This window comes from Anopheles bellator, chromosome 1, assembly GCF_943735745.2.
Source record: "Anopheles bellator chromosome 1, idAnoBellAS_SP24_06.2, whole genome shotgun sequence".
NCBI classification, from domain to species: Eukaryota; Metazoa; Arthropoda; class Insecta; order Diptera; family Culicidae; genus Anopheles; species Anopheles bellator.
In genome coordinates this window covers 54,163,790-54,177,490 of record NC_071285.1, presented here as the reverse complement: position 1 = coordinate 54,177,490, position 13,701 = coordinate 54,163,790, and the positions used below count along the sequence as shown (strand labels likewise).

Below are 13,701 nucleotides of genomic sequence, written 5' to 3'. Positions count from 1 at the left end.
ATGGCCGCTTTCCCGAACACGAAGGAAGTAATTTTCCACGAAAAGATGGGAAAACCGTCCGTTCCTTGCCTGATCGAATCGACTCGACCGATCGATCACACGCGCCCGGTCTCGCATTGGCAATCGATTACGCTGAATTCTTCGACCTCGGATGACGGGGTGACGGGCATTTTCTTTTTGCCTTTGTTTTTTTTCCGGCACATTTTAAAATGTCCACCGTTTCCCACACACACACACCGGGGGTGGTGCGTGGGTGGTTGGCCGGAAAAAGGGCGTGCGAGTGCGTCAATAAATAATTAGTTGGTAAAGGCGCGCACACCGGTCCATGATTCATTTATCACATAATTAGTCGCCCTGTCTCCGTCTCGCTCGTGCACCACGAGAGGGAGAAAGTTTTTCCGTCTCAAGATCCTGCAGCCGCGGGGCGGGCACTCATTGGAAGGGCTGCACCGTTCTCTCCCCCAGCCATTCCGACGATTCCGATTCTGGTTGGCTGCGGCGTTCGATGCGAGGCGGCGCCGAGCCTCCGCCTCCTTCGATGCACTTCTGCACCTCTTCCTCCACACACTTACTCGCATTACGCGCGCTGCATTCCATCGGTCTCGGTCCTCTTCCTTGGCCATCCGTCGTTGTGTAATGCTCTCTCTTTCTGTCTCTCTCTCTGTCTCATTCTGTCACCGTCAGCGCTGCCCATCATCATCATCGTCATCGGGCGGCGGCGGCAGACAGACACTCACCGCCTCGCGCCGATCATATGGTGTCTGGTCGCTTTTCCTCCGCACCCGCCTAAACCCCACATCCGCCCCATACCACGAGGGGCAAGGGAGTGCGACGCCCGTTGCCCGTTGCAATATTTTCTGTATTGACCATCAACCGCCCGCCGCCGCCACCAGCGTGGTGGGCGCGCAGGTTTCCGTTTCCGCCGACGAGAGAGCTTCGTGTTTTCGCTTTTCATTTCGATCGTGCCCGTTCTCTCTCTCTCTCTCTCGCGCGCCACCCGAAGTGCACTCGCGTGAGTGGCCGCTTTCGATTTCACGCACCCACCTTCGCGCGGTGTGGCTCTATCTCGCTCTGCCGCATGCCCCGGCCAGAATTGCACAATACCGGGTCCGGCGAATCAACAATCGGCCGGCCGCGGCACTCACAGCCGAATCGCCCGACGGTGCATTCGCGAAGCCGGAGCCTGGAAAATGCGGTTTCGCTTTCCGCTTTCCGGACACTCACGATAGTGAGAGTCGAGCCGGCTCGCTCACGCTGCTGGAAGGTCGGCACTCGCCCGAGTCGCGCTCTCTCTCTCGCGCTCGGTCGGTGGTGTGCGTGAGTGCCCCCGTGGCACTCAGCGGAGCGCCGGCGCGAGAGCGAGAGCGAACGAACGGCGCAAAAAGTAGAGGAAGGTCGGAGCACCAGTCTGCTCACGGAGCTGTCATTTCTTGTGTATCGTTTTCGTCATTCGCGATTCAAGAACGGAGCGTGAAGTACGCGTTTTGTTTTATCGTTCCGCCCCGTCGTCGCGGACGTCGTTCGTCGCGGGTTGCGGGTTGTGAGATTGTCACCGCCGCCGCTAGTAGTCGCGCCACAGTACGTCGTAGTCGTTTCGAGCGCGCGCCCACTACGCCAATCACCCCGACCGTTACCGGAATTAGCACCGGGAAATAGGTTCCCGAGCCGGGCACGGACCGAGAGACGCTTTCGCTTTCGCCTTTTTGGGGGCCTCCCGACGGACTGTGACTGTGAAGGAAACAGAACACGAGTTTCGGTGCCGTGGAAACGCGGGTTTCAAAAGTCGGCTCAACCGGAAACTGGTGCGTACTGGTGGAAATTCCGGTGGAAAATCGTAGGAATGTTGGAGAAAAGTTCGCGAGCCGCAAAATAGAACGCGTAAACCAAACACACTCTCAGCTCAGCTACCTCAGCAGCCGCAGCCTTCGCGGGGAAATTAGTGCAAAAAGGGGAAATCAAGGGGTGGAAAAATGTTACAGTGCAAACGGTGTGCAATTTTATGACGCATGAAAAGTGCATCCAAAACACAGGCCGTCAGGAAGTCTTCGCGGTGCCGAACGTGGAAAATGTAAAAAACCCGACATCCCAGAACCAGAGAAGATGTAGAGGAGAGATCAGTGAGCCAAACACACACAGCCCGTTGGCGGTTTCGTTGTTTTTTCCGTTGTTGTTACCTAGCCAAATTGCCGAATGTTTATGAATTGTTGGGCCGTTCCCGGCCACAAACACGTGCCGTGCCCCGGGCGTGTAAGAGAGCGTATGTATGTGTGCCTGTTCTGAGTGTATGTGCGCTGTGATGATGGCTGTTGATGGATGTGCAAACTTTCAAGAATCGCTCGGATCGAAGTAACGTGCGCGAAACTAACAGTCAAACGCCGAGCACCAGATTGGCTGCTGAAGGACTCTCAGCCTGCCTCGTCCAGTCTGCGTCATCGGGCCGCCAGCGGAGAGAGAAGGAGGATGGATGGGATGGATGGTGGCGTCGTTGCATAACCGACGCCCGTTTCGGTGGTCAACCCAACGCCGCCCCAAAAAGGGCCGTACTTTGATTTGTTTGCCTCAGAATCAGTTCCGAGCTTCGTTCCGCGTTTTTTTTTTTTTTCGTTCAGTGAGTGAGTGAGTGCATTGTTTGCTGTGATTGGAATATTTTGTACGGATGTGGAGCCACACGGAGGACTGTGAGACTTAACAGCGCGAACAGCCCTCCAGCGAGAGCGGACCCGAAAGTGTCTAGTGTCCCGCAGGCCCCCCTGGGACTAAGGGGAGTGAAGTTTTAAGGGCGGCCCAAACCATGATGATGCTACAGCATCTACCGCCATCCCATGCGTTCGTGGCCGGCGCAACGACGGCGGCGGCTGCCGGTGCACCCACGGCCGCATCGCCTTCGCCCCCGGTTCCGGCGGAAACGCCAACACCTCCACCACCACCAGCTCCGGAAGTAGCGGAGCCAGCACCGGGCGCCGGAGCTTCTCCTCGGCCAGACACTCCGAAACAGCCCCGGATGACGGTCGTGCGCCATGTACACCACCATCACCATCCGGCACACCTCCGCCAGCACCGGGCCGATTCGGAATCCCCGGAACGCCGGAGTCCCCAAACTCCCACACGGCGGCGATCGAGAAGTCCCCGAGGTCCCGAGGAATCCACGAGGGCCGCCTCGCGATCAAGATCACGTTCGCGGTCCCGCTCGGTAACACCTGCGAGGCAGGAACCACCAGCGGCCCCACCTCAGCCCGAGCGTGCCAACGTCATCCGGTACATCAAGGAAGAGCGCCCTAGTTCCATCATCCGCCGGGCGTCCGTAACCGGGGAGCTGAGCGGTGGCGAGTCGCAACTCAAACAGGAACCGTCCCGGGAAGAGTTTCCCGTCGCCCCGGAACCCCGACGTCGCCATTACAGCACCGGGGCGGACGAGGACGAAGAGGATCACGGCCGAACGGTCGCCCGTCCCAAGCTGACCGACTACTCCACCCCGTACCGGAGTCCTCACGCGCGGCTTCACCTCCACCACCACAAGCGGACGACGTCGGGCAGCGATTCGGCCGCCAGTCCCCGGAGTCGGCCAACGGATCACGAAGACTCCGACTACAGTGAACGGAGTCACGGTGGGCGGGCGACGGAAGTGATCCGCCGGACCACGGGCCCAACCGACTGCGAGCGGCTCCGGTTGCTGGCCGCGAAGCGGTACCCGGCCGAAGACCGGGGCGCCGACGGGGACGAAGAGCTGGACGAAGAGGAACTGGAGGAGGACCTGGAGGACGACGAGGAGGAGGAAGATCTGGACGCGCCGCTCGACCTGTCGATGAAGATCCAGCGGCGCCCTCGGAGTGGCTCAGTCACCGAGGACTCGGACGACTCGGCCGGCCCGGACTACGCGGAGCACCATGCCCGCGGTGGCACCGAGAGTGCCGCCTACAAGAAGAGTCTAATGAAACGCTACCGTAAGTGGCCCCGAACTTTCCATTTAAATTCTCCACACTCTCGGACTTTTAAACGGGACGGCGGAACCCTAGCGAACCCCGGCAGGGGTCTGCAGCGTCAAAGAGTCCTTCGCGGCTCGGGGAAGAATAGGGCGGTACCGTGGCAACTTCCGTCGTGCGGTCCTTGCTTTTCAATCACGTTCGATACGTTCGATGGGAATTGGGTCATCGACAAAAGAGAATCCCTCGCCCCGAACCGATCGGATTGACTGCGGAACCCTTGCTTGCTCGAAGTTTAAGGAATCGAAAGGAGGTGTACGGCCCCCAAGAGGCACCACGAAGCAGCTGGAGGTCTGAGTTCCAGAACCGAGATTTTCTGGAGTGTGTCGTAGCCGCGAGCGTGCGTTGCCCCTCTGGTCGACCCAACAATACCCGTTGCCAGCCACTGGGTTGTTCCGGGACATGTTTCTCCTCGACTCGTCGCGTCTGGAGTTTCTTTTTGCACAAACGCTACTTCGGCGCTACTTTTGCATAACTTGGACCCGACACTCCACGCCAGCAGCGAGCGCCTTGGGAACCTGGGATTGCCGGAAGGCAACGGGCCGTTGGCGGGTTGTGAAGTGCCAGGCAGCTGGATTCGTCACCACGCACCGGGCCCAATTCGTGTAAATTTCACAGTTCTGGACCAAACGGTAGCTACGTTTCCACGGCACACCAAACTACCGCGCTTCGACTCCTAATGTTTATTTTTACTTGCAATTCCAATACCTTCGGCGTATGTTTTCGGGAAACAAGTTTCCGGACCGCCGGCTCTCTCTCGGATGCAGATCCAAGCGCGACGATTTGCCACTTCGTTTGACGTCAATTCGGTCGACGTCTGGTCGTGGGACGACTAGACCCGCGGGAGTGTGACGAAGGAGTGCCGCCAGCAATTGAGGAAGATGTTGTGTTGCGTGGCCACGACTCACACGCGAACCAGGAACCAGTTTCTGGCTGGGCAATTCTGGGACGATTTAAGCGCAAAATTCCCCAACTTTGACAACAGTCTTGTTTGTGGACCTACTGCCGGCGTATACGTCCTTCGGAATGACGCCAATCCGACCTCGGAACAACCTCTGGGACCGAAGTTGGGGTCCTCGGTGGGCAAAAGTTTTCCCCCCCCGCCGAAATGCGCCAAAATGGAAGCAGAAAATCGATAGTGGCGAAAAATTGGCACAAAATAGCGTTCGCGTTCGGGGCTGGCTCCCCTTAGCTGAGCCGGGGCCATTAGTCTTCATTCTCGACCTGGGCCCGACCGAGCTAGCTCTGGCTACTTCCTTTTGCGGCCTGGGTTATGTGGGGCTACCGAAATCGATATTCCGTTTCTTTTTCGGGGCCCGCCGGTCGCGTGTCACGGAGCCTCCCATTTTCCGATCCTCCGCCGATCGCGATAAGACAAATGTTTTATTACACTTCATTTATACGTCAGTCGCCCAAAAAAGAGGCTGCCCAGGGAGGAGATCGAGGAACTCAAGTCTATAACGAAGTCCGGTCCAGAAAATAACAAAAGTAATCGACAAACCGATGCCGTAATCTTGAACCTGGCACAAGAATTTCGCATTACACCATCTCGCGTTCCGCACACACAACGGTTCCGCCATAAACAGATGTGCTCCCCGGTCGGAAGCACCAGAGAATCATTTGCGTTGTTTAAAACCCCGGGAACACACACCGGTGCGTCCCAGAAGAGTCCCAGAAAGAAGATCATCGTCTCACTCTGTCATCATCATCGTCGTCGTCGTGATCGTCGTGAATGTATGTGGGCGCGCCGACTGACAACACCCACGATCCGCGGGCGGGCTGGGCGATAAACAAATTGACAGCTACACGGGTTTACCAACCCGCGGGGGGAGGGTGGCTGTGGGAGAGAGAGGTAGGGCGGCGGTCCATTACACAACCCCCGAACGGGTGGCACTGACGAAGCGCCATCTGTTGATCAAAAGTAGAGGAAGTCGCGATCTTCGACGCGAATACATCGTTCCGTGTCACTTTCGCTCGCCTGCAGTTCCGTGTGCAGTCTCTTTCTCTCTCCTCTCTCTCGCTCTCTTTCTGGGTGTTCTCCCCTTTTTCTCTTTCTCACTCGCAGCGCGGGTTGAGGATCACAGTTCGCGCGAACCACGGGAAGATCATCGCGGCGCGGGCGCACTCCAGACTTGCGCACGCGCTCACTCGTTGGCGATACGATCGCCTGCCTGCGCCTGCGTATGTATGTGTCTTGGAGTGGAGCTCCCCCCCCGCCGGGGGGGACGTCTAATATTCCCGTTTCCCGGGTGCTGTTTGTGGCACTTGCCACGACGGTCGGCGGCCTCAGCATCGGGCGCTAAACGGGTTTCGATATGTCGGGAAACGGGAAGACACAAGTATATGTGTGTGTGTGCGTGTGTCCTGTTGATCCCCTCGGTCACTCCCCGGAACCAGAAGAACCAGAATGTCCAGAGATTCTGCGCGCGCGATCCACACGTTGGTATGGGTTTCAACAATTTGCATACCCACGCACACAGACCCATCCCGCGATCGTGCATGTGTGTGTGTGGGGGGGGGGGGGGAGAAAGGCGCTTGCGGGAGGTGACGATGATGATAATGGACCGCCGTCCGGTTGCAACGCGTGAAATCAAGCACGGCGTGGCCCGAGAAAGCGATGCGCAGGGCGCAAGTGAGTGAAAGAGAAAGATGAAGGGGATGAAGGGGGTGTGCGGAGGGGTGTTGGTGGAGGGGTGGCGCAGCATCAGGAAGGCATGGACCGACAAAAACCGATTGTACTGTCGTTTCAAGTTCAAGGTCTTTTTCATTGCGAAGATCGGCTGCGGCGGCTGCGGCCGGCGTGGTGCGGTGCGGTGGTCCGGACCGCTTCCTACGGTCCCGTTGCTGACCACCCCGGGTCCCGATTAGTTAAACATAATTAATGTTGCTCTTTTTTTGTGTATTGAGCTTGTTGTTGCTCTTTCCGCACGCGCATTCCAGAGGCGATACGCGCGGAGAAAGTGTGATGTAAACCCGGTTGTTGTTGTTCCGTTCGGTTCGCCTGGGAGGTCTCTTGAGAGCTGAAGGCAGGCTTCCCCTAAACCAAATTTGTTTACAAAATTTAGATGAAATTCGTCACAAAAAATTACACACTTCTAAACAGTAAATTAAACGCTTGCCCGAGAGTTTGGCAGGTCGGCGGAGCTTATTTCGCAGACACACCAGAGGCCTTACTTTGAATGATTTATTTGAGCTTAAATGTTGCCACAAAGCCTGTGGCGGCCCCGGGACACCGGGTTGTCAGCCGAGAGTTGTCCATTGTTGTGTGATGGATGCTGTGACGCTTGCGACAGCAGCGAAACCGGCTTTTCGCGGCACGCGAAAAATGATGAACTTTTCGGAACAATTTATGTTACTCGTTCTGCGTAGCGCTTGGCCTCGGCCTCAGCCAAGAGAATGCAGTTTTTGCTTTCGGGCTGGCAGGAAAAGAGAAAGTTAAAACCCTGTAAAACAAGAACCCTCACTTTGGGGCCTATTTTTAAAACCGTTATCTAATGGCCGCCCGCTCTGTTTACCATTTTTGCTGGCACGCCCGGCGAACAATATTCCTTCGCTGCACTTTACCGGCTGCTGCACGGCTGCCCAGCCAAATATGCCCCAACCCCGACGGACAGCCTCTAGGAAGAGGCCAGCCAGACAAAAAAATATGGCCCGGTGACTTCATAATTCGTTCGGCTAATCTACCGTTCCGCGGCATCGTTAAGATTCTTGATTCGCCCCGTGTCTTAGCACCGTGTCTCGCTGAGAGATATGTTCCTTCCTCATTCGAACGCGAGGTCCTCGGTGGCCGCATCGTCGATCGTAACTCATAGCGAAGCGAAACGAGCGAATTGTGAATAAACAATTCGGTGTTGGGGTTCGCTCTACGCATCGCTCGGTCGGAATTGAGGTTAACTGTTTTGTTGGTTTCATTTTCGACCAACCGGGGACATACAGCCGGAGACAAGAGGATCGTGTGCGCTGGTCTGACAAATTAAGATTCGCATTTCCTAGGAATTTTATCAACTAAATTATTTAGTTTATTTTGTAAATCAACAAAACTAGACGGAGTGTTATGTAAAACGCCGAACCAGTCGGCATTGACCATGACCTACCTTACACGGTTCCTCGTGTTTCGGTTCCTCACTTTCGGTTTCGCGTTCACTGCCCGCACTGCTCGGTTCTTTAGGCCTCTGGGGGTCTCTGAGTAAAAAAAGTCAGCCAATCAGCCGGTACCTAATGAATTGAGGTACCACCTTCAAGCCTAATCAAAGGCGGATCGCGACGAAAACAACTTTATCTTCTCGAATGCCCCGGGCCCCACACAAGGCACCTCGCGTAATGTACGCGAGATAATTCGAAACGTGCCTGGCCGGCGGTTTTCGGAGGTCCGACCGCCGCTGACCGTGGCTGACCGTGGCCGTCCCGTGGAACATTCGGACGTGTTGTTTTGCAATTAGGTTACCCCACCGGAATGGTGGCCGTCAGCAGTGTGTGTTGGTCGTTGGGAAGGGCGCCATGCAATAGGCAAATAGCCCTTCCATCACGAGTTGCAGTTTCTATTATTTTTCGCATGCATTTGAGCGGCAAGTTGGAGCTCCGTTTTGGGGTGAACGTTGGCGAAAGCTACAAGCTAGACTTCGAATAGGAACGCTGAGGAATGCTTATCAGTATGTTAAATTTGGGACGTTAAATTAGAGGTTTGAAGTCGATTTATTAAGTTGATTTGTCTAGCAAAGCATATTGCATACCTGGGGAATTGATAAGGCTCTCGATAATGATGTGCGAGATAAAATCACGACTTGATAGCGGATAAGGCGTCGAAGCTTTCCCTTCCCGAGAATGCACTCCGATCGATCGGCCCATGATATGCAGCCGTCATGCAGCCTTCTGATGACGTATGACGCCGGAGCCCGCCAGGCTTTGCACTCCATCATCACATTTCGCGATTATACAATAAGACATTCCGCCGAGAGCGCGCGGCCGTTAGCGCTCGCGCTAATAAAAACAATTCAGGACAAGGTTGTTGTAACTTTTTACACAAACAAACCCGCACGATCACTGTGTTTGTGTTGTGGCGAGTGGACCACAGCTGTGTTGAAGTGCGTGACTTCAAACGGCGATGACAGCAGTGGCCGGTGGACCATTGCAATTATTACGCACACACCGCACCGACCACCGGACGGAGTCCTAAATGGCAATAACCGCTTCGGTAAACAGTGGACCAGAGAGTGCACCTCGCTGCATTCGGACTGCACTTTTGCCAGATGCACCGAGCCACCGTTTGAGGTGTTAATATGCCGCCATCGCTGCCGTCTTAGAGGGTGACGTTGGTGGTCAGAAGGCCATATTAGGCGAAGAAGTCGCTCACGGTGGAGTCATCAGATGATCACACTTCTTCCCAAATTCTACCTCCAGCCGCCAGTGTTCTACGTTCCGTTCCGTGTGGAGAGTAAATATTTTGCGATTGACCCACTTCAGTGCTTCCCCTGGGGGCCGCGAAAATTTGCGCCATTTGCACAACTGCCACAACTCTCGGAGGACTCTCCGCCAACCGGGGGAAACCTTTTTTGTTCCGCTTTTGCCTTTTTTTCCTTTGGCGAATTTCAAACCAAAAATTGGGGCCACGGATTTCCCGGGACTTGTTTGGCCAGTTGTCTGGTGGGGGCGAGCACTCTTCTTATTGCTCCCACGTGCCTCGCTCAATTTGTGACATAATTTGGTGTGTTTTGGTGGCTGTGTGAAAAAAAAACCGGTGTGTCATCGGAGGCAGGTTCTTCTTTTTGGCTCCCGGTTCCTGGTAGCTGGTACATAAATCTTTGTTAAATCAAGCCACGCTGGCCTACCAGACAAACGGGGTCGAAAACTTTAGGCGAACTAGCCGAGCCTCTAGACTTCGATCGATTTATCTACTCCCCGACGAGCGGATCCTCTGTGAGATCCCCCTGCGAGCGAGAGAGTTACCAGCCGCGATACGCATCCGTTTCCATAAACATCGGCCGGGCCCAACAAGGATTTGGGAGTTTTCTGGTGTGCGAAAGTTGCGAAACTTTTCGGCCAACGGATGTCCATTAAGCACTGGGAGTTTGACAGAACGTGGCCCAACTTTTCGCTCAGACTCAGCGTTGGATCATAAATATTAACTTCCCCCGAAAATGGTGAATGATTTTCATGTAACGGTTATTATGCTGCTTAGAGTGTCGGGCAAAGTTATTGTGACATTGGCAGGGTTGACTTTATTCCGGCCAGCCACTCATGATTGGGAGTGTCAATCGGGCGCAAAATTTCAAATTTCCGTTAGCCCTCGGTTCCGGTTTATGGCTTGTTCGAGCGACATTTTACGATCCTCCGGGGCCGGGTTCAAACACCGTGTTTGTTTTTTCACACCAAACGCCGTACAAGTGCGTTTACGCTCATAAAGACAGGACTCATTCTCGGGCGAATGCCGCGCGACGGCAATCCTCTCTTGACCTTGCCACGAGCGTCTTAAAACTGCAGCCATAAATCGTGCACCATTTTATTGCCCAGCTAGGCTCCTGCAATATAAAATGCATTCTTGATGATCCGATCGAACCATTGTTCCGGTCGAACGGGGAACGTCTTGCTTTTTTGGGCCGCCAATGTTTTGCACGAACTCGAAACTACAAACAGACACAAGCGACCGGCGTTGACATCTTCCGATCCCGCTGCAAAGGGGCGCTTCCGATGCAGTTTTACGACCCACTTCAGCCCTGCATATCCGTTCGTTCGATTTTACGACTTTTCTTCCGATCGGCGCACCGGAACGTCGTAAAACTTTTTTCGGCTTTCCCCTGCGCGAGCTACGCGAGAATCGATGCAAGTAATTATGATGGCAAACGTTACCCTCTGGGGACATTGATTCGTTTAGAATTCCTCGCCGGCCGCAAGAGATTAATAGCGCCGACAAGGAAATTAGCGTCACCATCGTGGGCCCCATTTTTGGCTCTGGCCGCCGATGGGCCGCGAGAAACCTACGCAAAGCGCGCCGCATAAAAGACATAAGTTTATGTAAGCCCTACCGAGCGTAAATTTCCCGGTTTGACGCAACGCGCCCGCTTTCGGACAGCCGGATCCGGTATCGCCCGAGCGCCAAGCGATGTGAGTTTCGACGTTCGGGGCGGCCTCCAATCAGTGGGGGAAACCCTCCCCTCCCCACTGATCACCAACCGCACCGATCACCGATCTTTTTTCCCGACACCGGCGAGCTTTCCAGAAGATGCTTAACCATCCGTCGTCGTCGTCGTCGTGCGGTGGGTTGCGCAAAGTTTTCGTTGAATGATGGAAATCTGTCGTGCGCAAAAGCGCAGCATTCGGCTTTTATGTGTCACTCGCCCCCATCCGCTTTTTTTAATCACGAGACGGTGGCCATTGCGGGGGGCGACCACCAACACGACCACCACGAATAATCAACGAGCAGAGCGCCGGATCGAGCCGGAAATTTGCATCATTCATTCAAACTGTCGCAACTCCCGTCCGGCGTCGCCGTCGGAACCGGTTGACGTTGCCTGGGCGGCGGTAGGGCGGGCGGGCAGTGTCGTCCGGTCTGGTTTTCTTCTTCTGCTTCGTTTTTACCTATTCATCTTTTCGACTTCCAGTGGCCAATGGCCGCCGGCGGTTTCGTTGGTGGACTTGTAATTCCCGAGGGCACGTGGTTCGTACCGCGCTCGCTCACAGCTGTTCCGTCGACTCAGGCTGCTGGGAAGTTTCGAGCAAGACGTTTCAACGATGACGCGGGAGTGGATGGGATGGCCAGGAAAGCCCCACAGCACGAAGGTGTCTGGGTTTTATCGATCGAAGATCCAAGCTCGTACCGCATTTTGCAGCGCTATACAGTAACGGAGTGTTAATCAAGGGAAATGATTCCAAAATGATTCCCAGCCAACATGCTACGGTTTTAGTTTAAAGTCCTTTAAACAACAGTCCCATCCGATCCATCCATCCATCCTTTCCGAACGGCAACGGCGGTGGCACCGAAAACAGCTCGATAATTGTTAAAAATTTACAACTTCCCAAATACTTAATCCCAGCGCGGTTCCGGAACACGTGCCGCTCGGTTGGGGTCGAGGTAAGAGGTGGAAAACAATTTTCCACTCTGACCTACGAGGCGGGCGCGCTCGGAAGAAACGACGGTAGCAAGGAGGGCCGATGCGTGGCCGTTGCATAATTTACCTTTTTATTTTTTGGCGGTGCTCTCCGTGACAATCCGGAGGTGGTTTCGAAAGAGAGAGAGAGAGAGAGAGAACGTAAGCATTAACCGCGAGAGTAGCAACCCCAAAACACAAACTTCAACTACCGGTGAGTTGGGTTTCGAGTGGTTAACCCGTTGCCGGTTTTTTAGGGTACTGGAACCGCTCGATAGAGAGAGAGAGAAATGTGGGCCACAATTGTCACCGCCAATTGGTCAGCCTCACGGAAGCGCTCCGTAGTGATTCTGCGAAACGTTTACCTCAATTCGGGGCAGCGTTTTTAGCACCCCGACCGTTGGTTGGCCACCGGCACACATACACAGCCCCTATGGAGAGGAGAAACAGGTGACCCGTGTGATGAACGCGAGGCATGAATCTGTCCGCCCGCGTGCGTGCGTTCGTGCGTGAGTCACAAGCCGGAAAAACGCGGCCACAAACCTCGGCTCGGCCGTTACATAATTTTCCGCGGCGTTTTTCTCGCATTTTAAACCCCGGGAACGGATGACCGCGGAGGGGACCAAACGATCGGACGGAGCGGACGTTTATTTCATCATCTGACGTTCAGGACACAAGCGGCGACTCACTTTTTATTGGTGAAAATTATGTGTTTTTCGCGTTTTTAGACCCCTCGAACTTCAAACGGATGGCGTCCGAACTTCAAAAAACCGACGTCCGAAAGTGTTGATGATGTACAATCTTCACCGGTGTTCCGGCGCCTGATGTTATGTCACACACCGGGCCCAGGCCCAATTACTGCTCCACACCGCAGCGCCCCAAATTACCGCATTATTTCGAGCGCCAAACAAATGTGTGACAATAGAGAGTAAGAGTTCCCCGAAAACGGGGAAGTCCTCGTAGCGAGTGGTTTTCGCCGACCCACTTTCTGGGTCAATGATCACACGGCGCACAGCATGATCGTGTACCCCACTTTGGCTGTGTGGGTTAACCGATGAACCCCGGTGGCGCTCCGGGGTCTCTTTTGGGGTTTCACTTTTTCACCTGCTCACAAAAGCGAAAGTGAGACGTGGCCACGGCAATCAATTATCGCTGCATTATTATGCTACGGGAGTGAGCAGCTCCCCGAGGGGGGTCCAATTCTGCGGGGTGTGGGCACTGACATGCCCCCCGGTTTTTGGGGGTGCATCTCTTGACGGTGACCTTGAAAATTACCATTACAAACGGGCGCCACCAACCGTTGCCCTTATCAGGCCCTTATCAACCCACCCCCCCGGGGTGCTCCTCTTTCATCTCCCTGCCTCCCTGATTTCGTTTTAAATATCACGACCAATCGCACTTTTAACCTTTTGCGACGATCTCAAGATCCGTACGAATGCGTACTTCAACGGCCAACCCCCCCGGGGGCCAGACAGACAGCGCCCCACACACACGATGGCGCGCGAATCTGTGGTCGTGTGAAGATAGGGCCCACCACCCACCGAACCACCCACCGAACGGCCCAGCATCGGCGGCGATTACGCGACCGGTGGTGGATATGACGCAACGCGACGCTTGATGAGCGATGTGTTTTCATTAGC

At 55.0% G+C, this 13,701-nt stretch overlaps 1 protein-coding gene across 1 annotated transcript in view; it reads left to right on the top strand.

Moving 5' to 3' along the window:
• Nucleotides 1–2,791: 2,791 nt before the first annotated feature.
• LOC131215883 (ecdysone-induced protein 74EF-like) overlaps nucleotides 2,792–13,701 on the top strand; it is a 38,527-nt gene continuing 27,617 nt past the window's right edge. Inside the window, exon 1 of the mRNA XM_058210278.1 lies at nucleotides 2,792–3,941. Within this exon, the coding sequence (XP_058066261.1) occupies nucleotides 2,792–3,941 (1,150 nt within the window). The remainder of the gene's footprint in view (nucleotides 3,942–13,701) is intronic.